Source organism: Vulpes lagopus, chromosome 5, assembly GCF_018345385.1.
Source record: "Vulpes lagopus strain Blue_001 chromosome 5, ASM1834538v1, whole genome shotgun sequence".
Lineage (NCBI taxonomy): Eukaryota > Metazoa > Chordata > Mammalia > Carnivora > Canidae > Vulpes > Vulpes lagopus.
In genome coordinates, this window is record NC_054828.1 from 5,461,033 (window position 1) to 5,479,238 (window position 18,206).

The 18,206-nt window shown below is 47.3% G+C and overlaps 1 protein-coding gene across 1 annotated transcript in view; it reads right to left on the reverse strand.

The window, feature by feature from the left end:
- Positions 1 to 3,164: 3,164 nt before the first annotated feature.
- SAMM50 (SAMM50 sorting and assembly machinery component) overlaps positions 3,165 to 18,206 on the reverse strand; it is a 34,687-nt gene continuing 19,645 nt past the window's right edge. The window contains exons 12-15 of the mRNA XM_041754352.1: positions 15,954 to 16,021; positions 11,357 to 11,503; positions 10,561 to 10,702; positions 3,165 to 3,362 (exon numbers count right to left, since the gene is read on the reverse strand). Coding sequence (XP_041610286.1) covers positions 3,317 to 3,362; positions 10,561 to 10,702; positions 11,357 to 11,503; positions 15,954 to 16,021 — 403 coding nt within the window. The 3' untranslated portion in view covers positions 3,165 to 3,316. The remainder of the gene's footprint in view (positions 3,363 to 10,560; positions 10,703 to 11,356; positions 11,504 to 15,953; positions 16,022 to 18,206) is intronic.

Genomic DNA, 18,206 nt, shown 5'->3' on the forward strand with positions numbered 1-18,206 from the left:
GCCTCTTGTTACTATACCTGGGTGTTTTGTTTTGTTTTGTTTTTTTTAAAGATTTCATTTATTTATTCATGAGAGACACAGAGAGAGAGGCAGAGACACAGGCAGAGGGAGAGGCAGGCTCCCTGCGGGGACCCTGATGTGGGACTGGATCCCAGGACCCCGGGATCAGGCCCTGAGCCGAAGGCAGACACTCAACCACTGGGCTCCCCAGGCGTCCCCAGACCCAGTTTTTTGAGAGGAGCTAGAGATGTGAATTTGGAGCACAGCTGCTTGCTCTTAAGCACTTCCTTTACAACGCAGCTCTCCTGAGGCGTCTGGCTGGTTCCGTTGGTGGAACAAGTGACTCTTGATCTTGGGGTCACAAGGTCAAGCCCCACGATGGGTGTGGAGCCTGCTTTAGAAAAACTAAGTATTAGGGCAGCCCGGGTGGCTTAGTGGTTTAGCGCCACCTTCAGCCCGGGGGCCTGTTCCCAGAGACCCCAGATCGAGTCCCACATTGGGCTCCCTGCATGGAGCCTGCTTCTCCTGCTGCCTGTGTCTCTGCCTCTCTCTGTGTTTCTCGAATAAATAAATAAAACCTTAGAAAGAAAGAAAACTAAGTATTAAAATAAAGTGCAGCTCTCTGCTTGTTTTCTAGAGGAGGGAATCCTCTGCTCTCTGGTGACCTTTAAACCTTCCGTGTACTTGAACACATCTAACTGTCCCAGAGGTGAGCTTATGTGGTCTTTAAAGAAATAAAGCAAAGCCACAAATTGAAGAGAATTCTTGGTTTAAGGAGATGCATGTATGAGGAGGGCAGGGCCTCTGCAGGAAGCGGTGAAGGGGAAATGTGACCCGGTGCGCGGGTGGCAGCTGCCCATCACTGGGGCCTGCGGGGCTGTCCTCTGTTCCAGTTAACTGCGGCACTTGGCAGAACAGGCTGCTCCCTGGCTAGATCATAAATCTGCAGACACGACGGGCACCCGAGGAGCCGCGGGTGCTGCCCAGGGAGCACGCTGCCGGCGAAGCTGCGTGTAAAGGTCACTCAGCGTGTGCATGGAGACCACAAGTTCACGGGAAAGGAGGACGTGATCCGTCACCTTGGCCTCACCGCCTGTGAAAAGCAGGCTCCCTAAAGTTAGTGTCCTCGTTACAAGTGGGAGCTGGCCGCCCCAGCAGGCTTCCAGCGGGGAAGCAGCAGGTCAGAACAGAGAAGTGAGCTTCGTGGCCCATGCCCCATGCCCCCTCCCCCCCACCCGGAGAGGTTAATGAAACATCCAGCTCCTTTCCAGTCCCGAACATGCAGGTATTTACAGAAAAATGGAGTAGCACGAGGAGGCAGGGTGGTACTCTGTGGAGGGTTCTGTTAGCTTTTCAGGTTGTCCATCAGAGCTGATGCCCTAAAATAGTAGCTATGAAAAATTACTTCCCACAACGAACCTTTCCCGGTTTCTGGTCTTTCACGGGAAGCACTGTGTGAAGCGCCTGTGGCTTCAGGCTCTAGTCTGCCCACTGAATTCCACCTGGGAATGAACAGACTTTGCATTTTTACCCAGCGCCTCCACTGTTTTCATGCAGCCGCGAGAAGGGGCAGCGTGTGCAAACAACCGCCACCCCTTGTGCACGGCGACAGCTGGGCCTGTGCACTTTAATTAAGGCGCTGGTGCCAGCGACCCAGGCAGGGCCTGATGAGGCATGCACCCTTTCAAAAATGACTTCTTCAGGCTCTCCACTGGCATGGTAGATGAATTCTCAAAGGTCACAGCGTCTGAGAGAATTATTCGGGTTTTACTGTTCTTAATTTACAGTCTGAACATGACAGTGTTACAGCATGGGCTTATTTTGCCAAAGGCATAAATGTGACATTGTAAACAATAAAGCAATTCAGGGGAAAGAGCATATTTCCCCACGTTCCCAACTTATCAGAAAGGTAAAGCTGTGTTGCTTCTTATATATTCTCTGCAAAATCCCCAGAGTTCCCACAGGCAATGGGGGCAAGGCAGTCCTTGGGGCGCCCAAGAGCTTGGCCCCAGGATGAAATGGGGCCGTGGCCTCAAGCGGCACCTGAAACCCAAGCTCACTTGGCAACAAACAACACGTTCCAGGGAGGACTGCAAGTGACAGGAACTCATCCCCAGCTAGCAGAGGGGAAAATCCAGTAGTAAAATATTACCCGGGCACCATCTGCAATCCTGGACATTTCTATGGGAAGAATTCAAAGGAGGTTTAACTTGCAAAACAAAACTTTTTTCACATGACTAACGAAGTATATCCTGAAAATATCACTTTGAAGATACAAGGTACATGCAGAAGAGTAACAGCCCCCCAAAGATGTCCGTGTTCCAGTTCCTGGAATCTGTGACCATCACATAACACAACAAGGGGGAATTAAGGTCACCGAGTGACATGAGGTAGCTGATCTTAAAATAGAGTAGCTGGGCTGTCCAGGGGCACCCAATGTACTCATGAGGATCTGAAAAAGCAGCGGGAGGGAAGAAGAGAGAGACTCGGAGATGCTCTGCAGCTGGCTTTGAAAACACAGGACGGGACCGTCAGCCCAGGATGTGGGGCCCCTGGGAGTTGCGAGGCCAGGAAACGATTTTCCCCTGGAGCCTCCAGAAGGAACACAGTGCCACTGGCAGTGATGTCAGTGAGGCCCTTCTGGATGCCTGACCTCCAGGCCACAAGACGGTTGTGCGTGTGGTTCTAAGCTGCTGGGTTTGTGGTAATCTGTTAGAGCAGCGTCAGGGAGCTGATATACGCGTCTCATCAATACTGTCACCTCTGAAGAACACATTTTCCTTTCTGCCTCAGTGCCCCCAACGTGACACAGGATTCCTCAAGCCACCCACATTACAGCGCTCCAACCCCAGACTGTGACTGCAGCCCCCGCCAGCGTGGTCCCCGCCTCGGCACCGCCTGAGCCCCCATGCCCCCCGCCAGCGGCCTGGGCTTCCCCTGGGGCCCTGCAGAGCAGTTCTGGTGCACAGGACCCAGACTCAGAGGCTCCAGGAGCCTGGGAGGAAAGCAACCGGGGCGCTGTCTTATGGGACCTCCCGTCTGGCCGGTCCACACGGAAGAACATATGGCAACTTTAAACGTCCCGCCCCCTCCATGTGGTCCTCTGGAAAAGCCAGCGTGGGACACAGAGCAGGGGAAAGCAAATCATATCCATGATGCCTCTGTTTGTCTTTAAAATTTATTGACGTGGTTTCCCACCAGGCCTGCAGAGGATGGCGCGGACGTGTTTACTTGGCGAGAGGGCACGTGGCACCAAGTGACTCATGCCACCCCAGTCCCAGGGCTCCTCCTGCAGGGTCCAGAGCACATGTGTCGGCTACAGGAACCTTATCCCAGCTCCAAACTGGACACCATCGCATGTCCTAAAAGAGCAAAGGGCAGAAAATCAATACTGGCTGCTCTGCTCACCCCCATCATCACAAGCCCACAAGCGGGCGCCTCCCTTCGCCAAGCCTGCAGGCAGCCCTGCCTCCAGCATCGGCCTCTCTGGGAGCCGGCCCCCGCAGCCTGGCTCTCCCTGCAGCCTAGGTGCCTCGCCTGCAGCCCTCTGCTCCTTCTGCCCAGCCCTATCCGCCAGCCCTATGGCTTCTTCCTTTGCTGACTTAAGAACCAGCCTTTGGAGGACAGAAACAAGGTGACACATGGGACACAGGGCCCCCTTTATTGCTCCCTCCCCACCTGCTTTACATTCCCCTAATTCTGACTCAAGTGACAAAAAGAAAAGGACCCAGGAAAGAAATGTTATGAACAACAACAAAAAAAAATGTTATGAACAATAAAAACCTGAGAGAAAAAATCCCATAGTTTTGTGTTTATTTCTAAGGCTAACAGGCAAGGAGCAAGTTATAAGAGGCTTTCTGTGCAGAGCAGAGCAGTGACAAGAGAAGTGTCCTGGCTGGAAGCAACAGAGGTGGCTGTGCACCTGGCAAAGCACAGCACCCAGTGGGGTTGGGAAGGGTGGGGGGGAGGGGTAGAGATGGAAGGGTGGAGAAGTGTGGGGGGGGAGGATGGAGCAGGAGGTGGTGGGGGGCCAGGGAGACAGAGGAGGAGAGGGACAGAGGAGTGGGCAGGGGGGATGGAGGAGGGTAGGGGGTCCAAAGGAATGGGTAGACGGAGGAGGGGGCTAGGGGACTGAGAAGGGAGGAGGAGTGGTGGGGGGACCCAGAAGGAGGAGGGGACAAGGAGGACAAGGAGGGTGCAGAGGGAGGGAAGATGGAGTAGGAGAAACAAGGAGGATGGAAAGGGGGCCAGGAGGGGGGCAGAACCTGGGCCAGCCCAAGACCCCAGCAGGCTTCCGGGCGGCTTTGGACCACAACAGCATCACTGCCCCTCAGGGGTCCCTCTGCCACTTCTTAGAACCTGCCCGTGACCCAGGAAAAGGAAGGGTGCAAAGGAATCACGCTGCTTACAATCCTGGTGACCCACTGATGCCCTAGGGTTTTATTCTGTGGGTTTTACTCCATGTGCCGCTGACAGGGCACCAAGCCCACATTCAGACAAGCAAGCAGGATGAGTGGTGAGGCTCCAGTCCCAGCAGGAGGAGGAGAGCGGGCCCCTAGGCCTGGATGCAAGAGTACCTGCGGGCCTCCTGCCTCCATGGAGGCCTGGGCCACAGCCCCACTACCCCCAGAATGAGGGCCCCCGGGCCACAGCTGGCAGCGGGACTGCTGATGCCACAGGGATGCGATGCGGTGCACTGTGAATTAAGAAGCCTGGTGCACGGTAGGGGCAGACTCCCACTCTGTCCACCCGGGGGCTGTGCCCAGGGGCTGGACCGCTGCTGGCTGTGGCACAGAGGGGCCTGGCCCGGGGACATCAGCCTCCAGAGGCATAAGCATCAAGGAAGAAGGGCATTCTGAATCCCAAACAGCAGCTGACAGGCGCATTGTGGAACATAGCATCTTTGCAAGTTGTGGACAATTTCCAGAAAACCTGGACACAAGAATGGCTCCTTCAGGGGAGCCTGGCTGGCTCAGTCAATGGAGCATGTAACTCTTTGCTTTTTTTTTTTTTTTTTTTAAGATTTTATCTATTTATTCATGAGACACACAGAGAGAAAAGCAGAGACACAGGCAGAGGGAGAAGCAGGCTCCCTGCAGGGAGCCCGATGCAGGACTCGATCCCAGGGCCCTGGGATCATGAACCTAAGAAGAAGGCAGACACTCAACCACTGAGCCACCCAGGCGTCCTGGGCACACAACTCTTGATCTCAGCGTTGTGAGTTCAAGCCCCATGCTGGGTGTAGAGATTACTTAAAAATTAAGAAAAAAAAAAAAAAGCTCCTACATTCAGAGGAAAGTTGCTAATTTTACTGTCATAGCCTGTGCCCTTGCCCAATTTCAGGGTTGATAGCGTATGAAAACCAGCAGGAAGTTTCTCTTTGTTGACCTCTGGGTGACGGCATAAAACACCTGATATTAAGAGATTCAAGGTGGGCCACTGTCCCCATTGCTTGGATTCCCTGCAGGACAGAAGTGCTCCCTGGCTGCCTGCAGTAGCAGGAGTGCTCCAGCCAGGAGGGATGGTGGCAGTACTTGGTGACCTCTGGTAAAATCATGCCTTATCCTTAGAAAGGCAAAGACCTACAACCAAAAGCAGGGCTGCATTTGTACAAGTTCTGTTTGAATCTAAAGGATTTCTCTATTTTACACCATCAGGTCCATGACTGTTTTCATTCTTGAGAAAATGCCCAAAAATAGGCCAGGAGACAAAGTCAGCCAAGCCCCCCAGCTCATGTGATTCAGGAACCAGGGGGCATTACGACAAGGGTCATTTTCTCCCATCTGTAAAGAGACCGAATGCCCTGCAAGCACAGGCTCGTAGGAGCAGTGAAGAAAAGGTGCCTGCTAGCAACACAAATGTCTCAGCATTACACAAGGCAGGAGCCATGAGGCAGTATCACCAAAACACCTATCTTTCCATCGTGTGTCCACCTCAAAGGTCCTCCAGGTCTCTCCAGGACCCCCTCCCACCAGGAGGGTCCCCAACAGGCCTTGCTGTGTGCCCTCCACTGCCTCCTGCTCTGCTCTGCACCATGAGGGTCACCACGGGGACTCCATGGAAGTCACACCCTCCTGCTGCTAGGCCCTCAGACCCTGCACACGGTCCCCCAGCGGTCACTCAGGGACACCAGGTGCTGCTGGGGCCAGGAAACCCAGCAGAGGACAGGGCAGACAAGGGCCAGAACTCAAAGACCTTGGGTGTGTGCCCAAAGTGAAATGGCCAGAAATGATGGAAGGTGCGAGTGACTGGGACCAAGAGCCTCCCCAAACCTCCCTTTTGCTCCTACAAAATGACAGTCCACGTGCCCCTCGCTTGTCATGCCTGTACACCTTGGGTCCGGGTCTTCTGCAGCCCAGAGTGCCCTCCCCAGCAAGTCCCCAGCTGTCCAAGTCAGGAAGCTCCAGCCCAGAAACCATGTCCCCCAGGAAGCCCTCACCGGCCCTCACTGGGCAAGATGAGCCTCTTTCTCCTCTTCCCCTGACTCACGGTGAGTGGCTCTTAGGAGCCGGCCTCGTTTGTCCTTCAGTCTCCTGGGGCTGTACTCCGTGAGCACAGAGCGACAGAACAGTTAGGCTTCAGACAACAGGGCCTGCCCTGAATCACCTCCACTACAAAATCTAGCCAGCATTTCAAAGCTAGTTCCATTTGTGTAAAGGTCCAAAATCCTAACTAGAGAGCATCTGCATTAAGAGTGTGTGTGTGTGGGGGGGAACCTACAGGTGATTCACACACACATACTCCTCTGTCCTGCTACTAATTTCAGAAATGAAAATAAGATTCTAACAATATTACCCAAACTTTACAAAATTCCCAGTTTGATGATAAAACTTCAAACAAAGCCACACACAGAGTAAAAGCAAGTTTCACATTCAAGAGTAACCAGGCTGACCCCATGCAGGGGACACTGGACACAGAAAGCATTTGCTGCAATCACCACGCTCAGGTCACGAAGCAGAGCCGCTGCATGGCTAGAGGGCTGGGGAGCCTCCTTCTATTCCGGTCTTTAAATGTCATGTGCACAGCACGCTTCTTCCTTCCAGAAGAAACCACATTTGAAATTCATCTCTGAAACAGATTTTTTCAATTTAGAGAGAGGCGAAGCTGAAAGGTGAGCAGAAGGAAGCACTCTCTGTAAAGATTTTGTGAATACAGGGAAAGACTCAGGGCTCCTGATCTGGGTGATGGATCCACGGAGCACAGTGACATCCAGTGGCCTTGAACAACACTGCGGCCATGGTGACTCCAGCAGGCAGGCTGAGTGGAAGGAGAGGAGGCCTACAGCCCCAGGGACTTGCCCAAGTCACATGGCCGGTGTGGGGGAGAGACAGAGCAGGGCTGGCCACATGGCCCCACATCTGCGGCTGAGAGGGAAGCAGTCAGCTCTCTCGGTGGTGGATGATCATTCGGTGACACAGACAATACAGCTACAGCTAAAAAGCCACATGCACTTCTAGTTTTCTTTGTAATAAATACTTAGGATGTATTTACTTACATAATTTGCACTAATATTAACACAGTTAATTCAAATCGATCATCACAGACACACGCTATACAATCTCTGAGACAGGAAAGTGCATATAGAATTCGTTTGAATAAGAAGACCTTCCAAGATGAAGAAGGAACATGTGATTTTCATCTTTCTGCAATTAATACTTGAGGTGCAGAAAAAGCAGCGTGGGGAAGGAATGGTGTGTTTTCACATCCACCTGGGCTCTCAGAAGAGGGAGGTGGAGGTTTGGTGCTCCATGCTTGCAAGTTTTGGTTACAGGCAAAAGGGTGCAAGCTTTGGCCCCAGGCAGGCCTGGTCCTGCTGCTGAGCTGACCACAGCCCCTGCGCCAAAGCTCGCTGTCCTCATCTGAGAAAGGGGTGACTAGAGCTGTTGGGAGGCTTCCATGATAACATCAAGTCCTTAGCAGGGCGTCTCACACAAGGTAAGTGTTCAATAAACACCAGTGATCGCCTTCCCTTCACAAAACATTGTGAATGCCCTCAGAAGAGACCCAGAGTCAGTCTCCCTCAGAGCGTGGCTGGTCCTCATCAAGGGAATGCGTTAAGAATGCAGGGTCCGGAGGACCACGCCCGGGGGAGTCGGAGGCACGTTATAGTTTGAGAAGCACAGGCTCAGGTGGCTTCAGCACCCACAACTGACTTCATCCTGGTGTGGGTATGGGCTCGACACCTGCCCCTCTGGGGCTCCCAATTAGCACTTGGAGGGTGTGAATATGGCTTTGCAGAAAGCAGCCTGCAAAACTATGTTCATTTACCCGAGACTATAAAGGCATGAGGAGTCTGCTAAAGGAGTCTGCTGTTACCTAATGCGCAAATCTTGTTCTAGGAGAAAAACGCCTGTTTTCACATTTCATTATCTCTGAAATTGGGAAACAAAATTCCACCTGTAGTGTGTCTCAAACACAGCCAGGAGGCAGCCCATGCGTAGTGGAGGGAAATGTCTCCAAAGGGAACTTGTTTTGTTTCCTATGTGAAAAGGGCCACTGAGAGTCCACCAAGAGCAACAGCAGGAGCAGGAACCAACGTTTACCGACAAAATGCTGAGCACTGTTCCAAGTGCTTCACATGCATGAATTCATTCAGGCGTGGTTGCTAGCGCCCATTCTCTGGGCACAAAGACTAAGACCTGAAGCAGCTGAGTCACTCACCCTGGGTCACACAGTCACAGAGTGGCCGAGCTGGCACCCACACCTGGACAGCTGGGTTCCTGCACAGACAGCCTGTGCAACGAGACCCTTTCCAGCCCTAGCTGTGCGGAGAACAGGCACAGGCTGGAGGGGGGGTTAACAGTCATCAGAGCAGCTGCTGGCTGTGGGGCACTGGAAGGAAGGGTTCCAACATCCCCGGGAGTCAGGGCAGCCCCACAGCCAGAATCAGCCTCCCAGGTAGACTGAGGAGCAGATGCTACTGACCGGGTAACCGTAAGGAATTCCATTCCTCATTCCTGCAAAGCATACAAACTTCCGTGAGTTGAGCTTATGGACTGTCTCTCCCCCATCCTCCCTGCAGGTACACCGCGCTCCTAAGGGGCAAAGCCCCGATGCGTGCCTGAAGTGTTGTGAGAGGTAAGTGGAAAGTCCCGGCCCACAAGACTAGTGCATCCAAGCTCAATCTAGCGGTTTCCTAGTATTTCCTGTGTAAGCCAGGTGCTACATCCTAAGTGCCATACGAGAGAAGCTAGCTGAACGACTTTTCCAAAAGCAACTTACTTCGGAGAGCTGCGCTGACTCTCAGTCCCTCACAGTTGCACACTGCCTGCAATGTGAACAATGAGTTCACAATGAGGATGACAGATCCTAAGAACTGGTGCTTTCTTAAAAGCCTGTGAAAGTGGCTACCCTTGAAAAAGCACCACCACCTACCATACTGAAGCAGAAGACGGTGGGAGTAAAACCAGTACTGTTTTTCCTTAAACTAGGACAAACTCCAACGTCATGCCTGAGTCTCAGGCTATGACTCAGACAGCACCACTCAATGGCCAAGTAAGTGTAGACAAATGACAGAGGAAAAAAATACAGCCTAGAGTCCTGAATGTATTAGCATGAAAATAACGTGAGGATATAAACACTGTTATGGGTGGAATGCTTATGTCTCCACCCACAAACTTCATGTTAAAGCCCTAACCATGAGATGGTATTTGAAGGTGAGGCCTTTGGGGGTTCATTAGGTTTAGATGACATTATGAAGGCAGGGTCCCCATGGTGGGGCTACTGTCCTTATAAAAAGAGACATCAGAGAGCTAGCTTGCTCTCTCTTCACCATGTGAGGACACAGAAAGAAGGGTCCATCCACAAGCCAGGAAGAGAGCTGTCACCAGGAAGAGACCTGGCCAGCACCTTGATCGTGAACTTCCAGCCTCCAGAACTGTCAGACCTAAATGTCTGTAGTTTAAGCCCCCTGTCTGTGGTATTTTGTTAGAGCAGCCTCATCTAAGACAGACCAAGACCACACTTCTGGATTTCACAAAATGTATACAACGGACACTATACACACTAAGAAACAGATGGAATTAATTTCTGTAACTGTAAATGGCCTCACGCCATCCCCATCCACATAGTATTTAGCAAACCTTGCTCAGTAAGAGGACTACTAGAGAAAGGCCAAGAGGGCAGGTTCCTCTGCTCCCCAGAGAAGGTGCTGGAGAACAAGTCCTCTGTGGCCAGGAGCAAAGCCTTGTCCAATCCAATTCTGAGTTCTTGGCCTGCAACGTCACCTGGTCACCAGAAATACCTCATTCCATATTTAACAAGCAGGATCAATAATACCTCAATTCCTCCAGCCAGACCTATGCAGGAGCTGCCATTATTTGGCAACAGTGAGTACAAAGAGAGAGAGGTGGGGGGTGGGAACACGTCATATTCATCCTCCAAAATGGATGGAGAAAAATCCAATGGAAGAAAATATTTTTTCATTCTTTTGCTAAGTATTCAATTTCTCCTAAAATCTTGACTCTTACAGGCTACTGACAAAATGTTTAACCGTGTCCACAACAAAACACAACTTCTAGGTGGTACAACATAACTGTGGGGAAGAACCCTGGCACCTACCTGTCACCCTTCTGCACGCCCATGGGAACACAATAATTAAGTTCCAGCCGAGCAATGTTGCCAAGTCTGAGGACGATCCCGGCACCGTAAGACCAGCGAATACACTCAGCCAGCTTCCGAATGTGAGCCTTGGGGCCCTCCCCTGAAAAGAGAGAAGATGTGACCAACAGTGGGAAGCCCCTCACATAAGCTGTCCTCACACAAGCCCTGGTTCTCTTCTTTGCTGTGTGGCCTTCAGTTCATGACCACTTAAGGTTTATTGTCTGTTTTGCCCAAGGTTACTTTTGCCAAAATTTAAGAGCATCCACTGAGAGTAGTAAACATATTATTTTTAAAAGATGCTCCTGGGGCACCTGGGTGGCTCAGTGGTTCAGCGTCTGCCTTTGGCTCAGGTCGTGATCCTGAGGTCCTGGGATCAAGTCCCGCATTGGGCTCCCCGCAGGGAGCCTGCTCCTCCCTCTGCCTGTGTCTTTGCCTCTGTGTCTCTCTCGTGAATAAATAAATAAAATCTTTTAAAAAAATGCTCCTATCCATTCCATTTAAACTACAAATAGCTATAAAACTAAATCAATAAGAAAACAAATAAAAATAGCCCTGAATATTTACTTTGTTGCAAAATACTATTTTGTGTGTTTCATTCAACAACTTCACTCTGAGCACCTTTATCAAGTGTTGTAGAAATTTTTTTAAAGTAAGGCACATCTCTATAAGTAAAGACTCTGTAATATAACAGGTGCTGTACTTTAAACACAAAGGCAACTGTGCCCTGACGGTCTCTAAGCAGCCCTGGGCTTACCGTAGTTGAGGTTGCAGAGATTCCCCGCATTGAGGAAGAAGTGTGTTCTGAAGAGCTCCCCGAAGCCACCCTGGCCTGGCCGGAAAGGCAGTGGGGTGTACAGGTGCAGACCGCCGGCCCAGTATGCTTCTCCACCCAGGTAGTCTCCTGGACAAGGAAGAGGTGCAGAACAAAACAGAGGCTCTCAGATTCAGAATCACATTGAAGTCCCACATACTCTACAAGGGAGATGTGCTGTGTGCAGAACACGGAGGGCTCAGGCTCTGAGTGGTGGCTCTTCTAACTCCTGATGTCAGCCTCACTTTAAAGTCTTTCTTTTTTGCCTGGTTCCTTTTATAAGGTTTAGGGGGAAAATGCTAGTGTAGTTTAGAAAAGAATGGAATTACAAATTTATCAAAGCTGTAAAATGCTTGGAGTAAAACAAGTGAACTCACGGAAGTTGCCTTTTCCACAACTGCAGATGACCAGATCACGGCCACCTGGCAGATGAAACGGTTTCCTTGGCAACAATTTCAAGACCAAAAGATGGGAGACAGAATGCAGAATGGGCCTCTACAGTTTCCAGAAAGGGCTGGACACGCTATCAGTCAAAAGGCACAGAATGTCTACTGTCCACCAGGTAAGGAAGCAGCATTCCAGCTCAATGTGTCCAGGGAAGAGGCCCGTTTTTGAAGGTTCATGACCACGTAGGGTTTGTCTGTTGTCTATTTTTGCCCATGGTTACTTTTGCCAAAACTCAAGACTATCTGCTGAGTATTTAAACATATTATTTCTAAAAAATGCTTCTATCCATTCCATTTTTAACTACAAATAGCTATAAAACTAAATCAACAAAACAAAAATAACCCTGAATGTTTGTTTGTTGCAAAATCCTATTTGGAAAGTGTCTTAGTATTTGTTAATACAAAATGACGGATCATAAAAAAGAAAAGTGAGTTGTCTCCAAGGTTAACCTCAAAGAATAAGCTGCTTGTTCACATCAAGACCAGCCATTTCCTCAATCTCTGTTTTAGTATCAAAGTTCTAGAGGGAAAAAAACATACAAGTAACAGGTCGGTTGTGTTTGCTTTTCATTTCCTAGTAACTGCCCACCTCTTAAATAACACATTTTACTCTGGTCATAAAAGGGATATATATTCATTGTAGAAAATCTGGTAAGTAAAAGGAAAGTATAAAAAAAAAGGAAAATATCCATTAATTTCTCCTATTCAGAGATAACATTTCTCGTGTCTTTCATCCAGTGAACTGTGATGAATAATTGAGAAATAAAGTGTGAGTCATCGTGTACATAGGTCCATAGATATATATCTCAGTCCTGCTTTTAAAAAGCTGGTTTAATAATTTAATATGTTGTAAGCACTTTCATCTAATACCTTCTATTGTTTGGAAATGTGATTTAGATGCCTGAATAATCAATCACATGTGGACCATGCTTACCTAATCCTCGTCTACTGTCATATTGCTAATTTCTTGAGAGCAGACATCGGCCGTCACGAGTCTCCTTGCACACACACATGTATTTAAAACCTTGTCTTGTAGTATAATCTCCATATAGAAAAATATACACATCTGAAGAACACTGCTCGGTAACTCCCCTCCAGGGACTGGAGACACAAGCATGTGTAGCCCCCAGAACGCTCTGCTCTCCTCGCTAACCACTCCCTTGCTGGCCGGCAGCACAGATCACTCTAGCCCATCTCTAAATTTTACATGGATCTAATCACACCTGAAGCCTCCTCTGGGTCTGGCCTTGCTGCTGCTGGTCTTGCACATTTCTGAGGCTCATTCATGTTGTATTTAGCCAGCAGCTCTAACTCGCTCACTCTCCTCATTATAGAACAGTCCACAGTGTGAGGAGACCATTTATTTGCCCACTCTAGTGTCAACGGGCATTTGGGCTTCTAGTGTTCAGAATGGAGCTATTATTATTGGTCTTTGCATATTTTAGGTTCCTGATTGATATACACTGTCAAACTGCTTTCATGAAAAGTCATACAATTTGCATTCCTATCCATAGTATCTCACCGATGGCCTGCCTAATAGGGTACTAAGGGGAATATCATTGTGTTTTAATTTTCAGGCATGTGGTAGACTCTTAAACTTCCATACAGGCACTATATAATACTTCCTTACAACAAAAAAAGAACGAGACTATCCCTAATGTTTTACTTCTCTTTTAAAAAAAATGACACACTAATAAAGTACTCTAGAGACAAGTGGCATGGATGTGTATTATGCACAAAAATTATGCACAGGACAGTCATTATTTATAGTAATAAGAAATGGAAACAGCAAAGATTTTGTTAAAAGAACAGGTCAGAAAATCAGGGTAGAATATTTTATAATATAATGACAAATGTTATAATGCAAACATTTTTGCAATGTGGGTTTTTTAAAAAGATTTTATTTATTTGACAGAAAGAGAGCATGAGCAAGAGGAGGGGCAGAGGGAGAAAGAAAAGCAGGCTCCCCAGACCCTGTGATCATGACCTGAGCCAAAGACAGTCACTCAACCCACCGAGCCACCTGGCAACCCTAAATGATGTTTTTGAAGATTTTAATAACATGTGGAAATGCCTCGGATAGAATGTCAAGTGTCAGAGAGGGGTCCAGGAAACAGGAGTAATTGAAACAGGCTTTCCAGAGAGCAACATAAAGCTTCAAAATGTTCAAAATCCTTTGATCTAGGGATTCCACATCTAGACTTTACATTATAAAGTAAAACTTAGAGATGAGCACAAAGATTCAGTTAGGTTATTCACAGATACACTGCTTTATGATCATAAGAAAAAAGAAAGCCTAAATGTCCAACATTTGGGATTTGGTTTAAAAAAAGACTACAATTTGGCAACAAGATGAAATATGCAGCCATGAAAAACGACATAGTTTTTCTCTCTCCGATTCACTGCTGGCGGGAATGCAAAATGGTACAGCCATTTTGGAAGACAGCCTGGCAATTTCTTACAAAGATAACACAGCTTTATCATACGTTCCAGCAACTGCTCTAATTGCTATTTCCCCAGATGAAACCTTATGCCCAAACAAAAACTTGCACGTGAATGTTTATATCAGCTTTACTCATGATTGCCAAAAACTGGATGTCTTGCAACTGAGATACCCTCCCTTAGGTGAATGGATAAGCAGACGGTGGCAGTCACATAATGGAATATTGTTCAGTGATATAAAGACATGAGCTGGGGCGCCTGGGTGGCTCAGTTGGTTAAACGTCTGCTTTCGACTCAGGTCATGATCCCAGGGTCCTGGGATGGAGCCTTTCACTGGGCTCCCTGCTTGGTGGGGAGTCTGCTTCTCCTTCTGCCACTCCCCCTGCTGTGCTCTCTTTCTCAAATAAATAAATTTAATTAAATTTTAAAAAAGACATGACACTCACACCACTCACACTGGTTTCATGCTATAAAAGACACAGAGGAACCTTCCATATGTTGCTCAGAGAGGCCAGGTTGAAAGGGGCACACACTGGATGGTTCCAACCATGGAGAGAGGAAAACAGCTTGGGGCTGTCAGGCATGGGGCGGGGGAGGGATGAGGGAGGAGGAAGTGGACCGTGGTGGACGGTGCAGCCAGGGAATCTGTAGGGCGCTGGAATGGTAGGTCCAGGCCACACGCATTTGCCAGAACCCAGGGAACTGCAAAGCACAGAGTGAGCCCAAGCGTGAACTACAGGATGCAGTGAATACTAACGCACCAACTGCCACCAGTGGGCCTAACGTGACGCCAATCATCGAGGATGCTAGGGCAGTGTACATGGAAACTCGGCGCCTTCTGCCCACCTTTCCTGTAACCTAAAACTGCTCTCAAAATCAAAATCTATTACTTTGGAAAAGTTACAGTATGTCAAGAAGATGAAATAAACTGTCATTAAAAATGATGAAGTACTCATTCCTGTAAAAATCTTTTTCATTTCTGTTACTGAGGGCGGTGGGAGAAGCAGGTCAGCACAGGGTAGGCAAATGGACCAAACGCAAGCAGAGAGGCATGCTTGCTTAAACAACAAATGCTCCCATGTATTGTCGCTGGGCAGTGGGATCAGAGGTCAGTGCCGGGCACTTTTTGCTTATATTTTCTCATTTTCCTACAGTTCGTTCAACATGTATCTGTCCGTGCCTGCCATGTGATAAATGCTCTGTGGGGCGCTAATTCTGTGGTGGTGAAATACAGACATTTATTACTGTGGTAACTGAAACAAGCTTAGTTACCCTTGAACAACCCTCTGTGAACCGTGCACTTACACACAAATTTTCCATCAGTAGTCTGTAAATGTGTTTTCTCCTCCTTGTGATTTTCTTAACACTTTTTCTCCAGCTCACCTCGTAAGAACATACTGTATGATACATACAACTTTCAGAACTGGTGTCAACTGGTCATGTTACTGGTGAGGCTTCCGGTAGGCTATTGGTAGCTAAGTGTTTGGAAAGTAAAAAATGACACTCAGGTTTTCAACTGTGAGGTTGAAGGGTAGGGGCTTGGCGCCTCAACCTCTTCCCCATTCTGTCGTTCAAGAGTCTAGAGTATATGCTTTCACAAATGAGATGTGACTCTAACTTTGGCTTGGTGGTCTAATGGCAGAAAGACTGACCTTCACTCTGTGGCCCAACACTGTGCATGCTGAACCCCCGCACACTGGTCGGTCCTCCAAGGTAAAACCTACAACAGAAGGCAGATGTCAGAAGAAAGCCACCAGTGAAAACCTACAAAATCCAGTGAAAGTGCAGAAAGCACACAAGTGAGGCTCATGTTTGATACTGGATTGTTGTCGACATTGTCACATGGCAAAACTTTTAAAGATTGGGAAATGCATAGAAGGTAAGGTGACTTTCATAACAATCTAAACCAGAATCTAAACACTTCAAACTTTTGGGGAATGTAAGTGAGATAAAAGGCAAAATAAAGATCCTTCTTTAGAAAAGAGGGACATAAAAAAAAAAAAAAAAAGAGGGACATGTGGACTGTCCATTATAAAGGAATTATCTGTTATCTATGAGAATTCATTATGTAACAACTCTGTTGCAAAACAGCCTCCTAGGTGCTCACATAAAATATTAAGTTTAAAAAAAAAAGCAAGATAAGGGATGCCTGGGTGGCTCAGTGGTGGATCATCTGCCTTTGGCTCTGGTTGTGATCCCGGGGTCTTGGGATCGAGTCCCATATTGGTCTCCTCATGGGGAGCCTGCTTCTCCCTCTGCCTGTGTCTCTGCCTCTCTCTGTCTCTCATGAATAAATAAATAAAAATCTTAAAAAAAAAAAAAAGCAAGATAAAAATTATATAACAGTATGATCCCAGTTTTACAAAAAGAGGAAAATAATGCTAGAAGAAAACAGAACAAAACAATTATTGTTACTCTAAATGTTTTTAATATTTTCTACAGTGATTGTATAATCAGAAAAAAATTATTACAATTAAAAAAAATGAATTGCTCTCATATTCCTAATGGACTGGGTTATCACAATCTCTTAAACACTAACTGAACAAAATTAAAGGTGTGAATTAAAAATTACTTAGAAACCCCATCCACTTTCTGTGAAACCTAATACCTTATCAGAAGCCGACTCTAGGCCATGCTAAGTACTGAATAATGAAGTAAAATAACAAGCAAAGTGGTGTGTACTCTTTCTAATGGGGCTGCCACAGAAGCAACAGCCAGTGGATGCCCTTAGCCCCCTCAACCCAGGACGTCACACCTGACTACGAGGAGCAGTCCACATGCCTGCAATTGTGCAGAGGGAACAGGGCACTGTTTCTCCCATTTTCCTACCACATAAAGCCTTGATGAATGAATGTATTCATTTGAACTCGAGTTTAAAAGTGTATAAATGTGTTTTTAACATTTGGGATTTCTAAGCAACGCCTTTCTGAATGCCCCATTAATTATGGAAACAAACAGCAAGCTCCATTTACTTTTTTCAACAAATGATAAATCGCACATACTCTTTGGAAATAATTAAGATGAACCAGGAAGCATAAAAAGCAAGAATTCCTTTCCCCCTCCCTCATCCACCCAGATCCGTCCCGATCTCCAGAGCTGACTGCTATCACTGGGTTGGTGGTTGACCCTCAAGACCTTTGGTGTTATTCATGCAAACACATACACACAGGAGCTTTTGCCCCTGATCCAAGAGCAATCCGCTAACTGTGAGCACCTGCCAATTTTAACTTGTAGACATCTACCTCGTTCTTTTTAATCACTGCAGTCTCTTTAGAATGGCCATATTTGAATTTAATAATTTCTGTCTTGCAGTTTTCAAAGTTTTGCTATTATCAACAATGTTACGATGGACAGCCTTGTACATAAACCTCCTATACATTTATAAATGTATTTCTGCAAATTAAATTCAGAGAGGTGAAAGTGTTAGCTCCCAGACCTTACCAATTAAAATTTTTTATATTTCCGAATAGTATCCAAAAACTAGGCTAAACTAGTTTACACTAAAACATTTTAACCAATGCAATGTTAAAAAAAAAAGTATCTTGCCCTCATGAATAATTATTAGTATTTCAAAGCAACAATTTCATACTCTGCTGATAGGAGTATAAATTACCATAAGCATTCTAAAAAGCAGTCTCCAGCAACATTCTCTATAAGCTTTAAAAAATGTTCATATTTTTTTGAGACAGTAATTCCACATTTAGGAATCTTTCCTTAGAAAATAAAACAAACAACACTTTACAAAGTCGTATGTTTCACGGGGTTGCTTATATGCAAATAATGAAAAATTAAAATGCAGCTTTTAAACAATTTCCCATGACTTGGTGAATGGGTTTACTCTGTTTTTCCTTAAACCTTTTTAAAAGGCAGGAGAACACAGGCGTGCCTGGCTGGCTGAGTGGGTG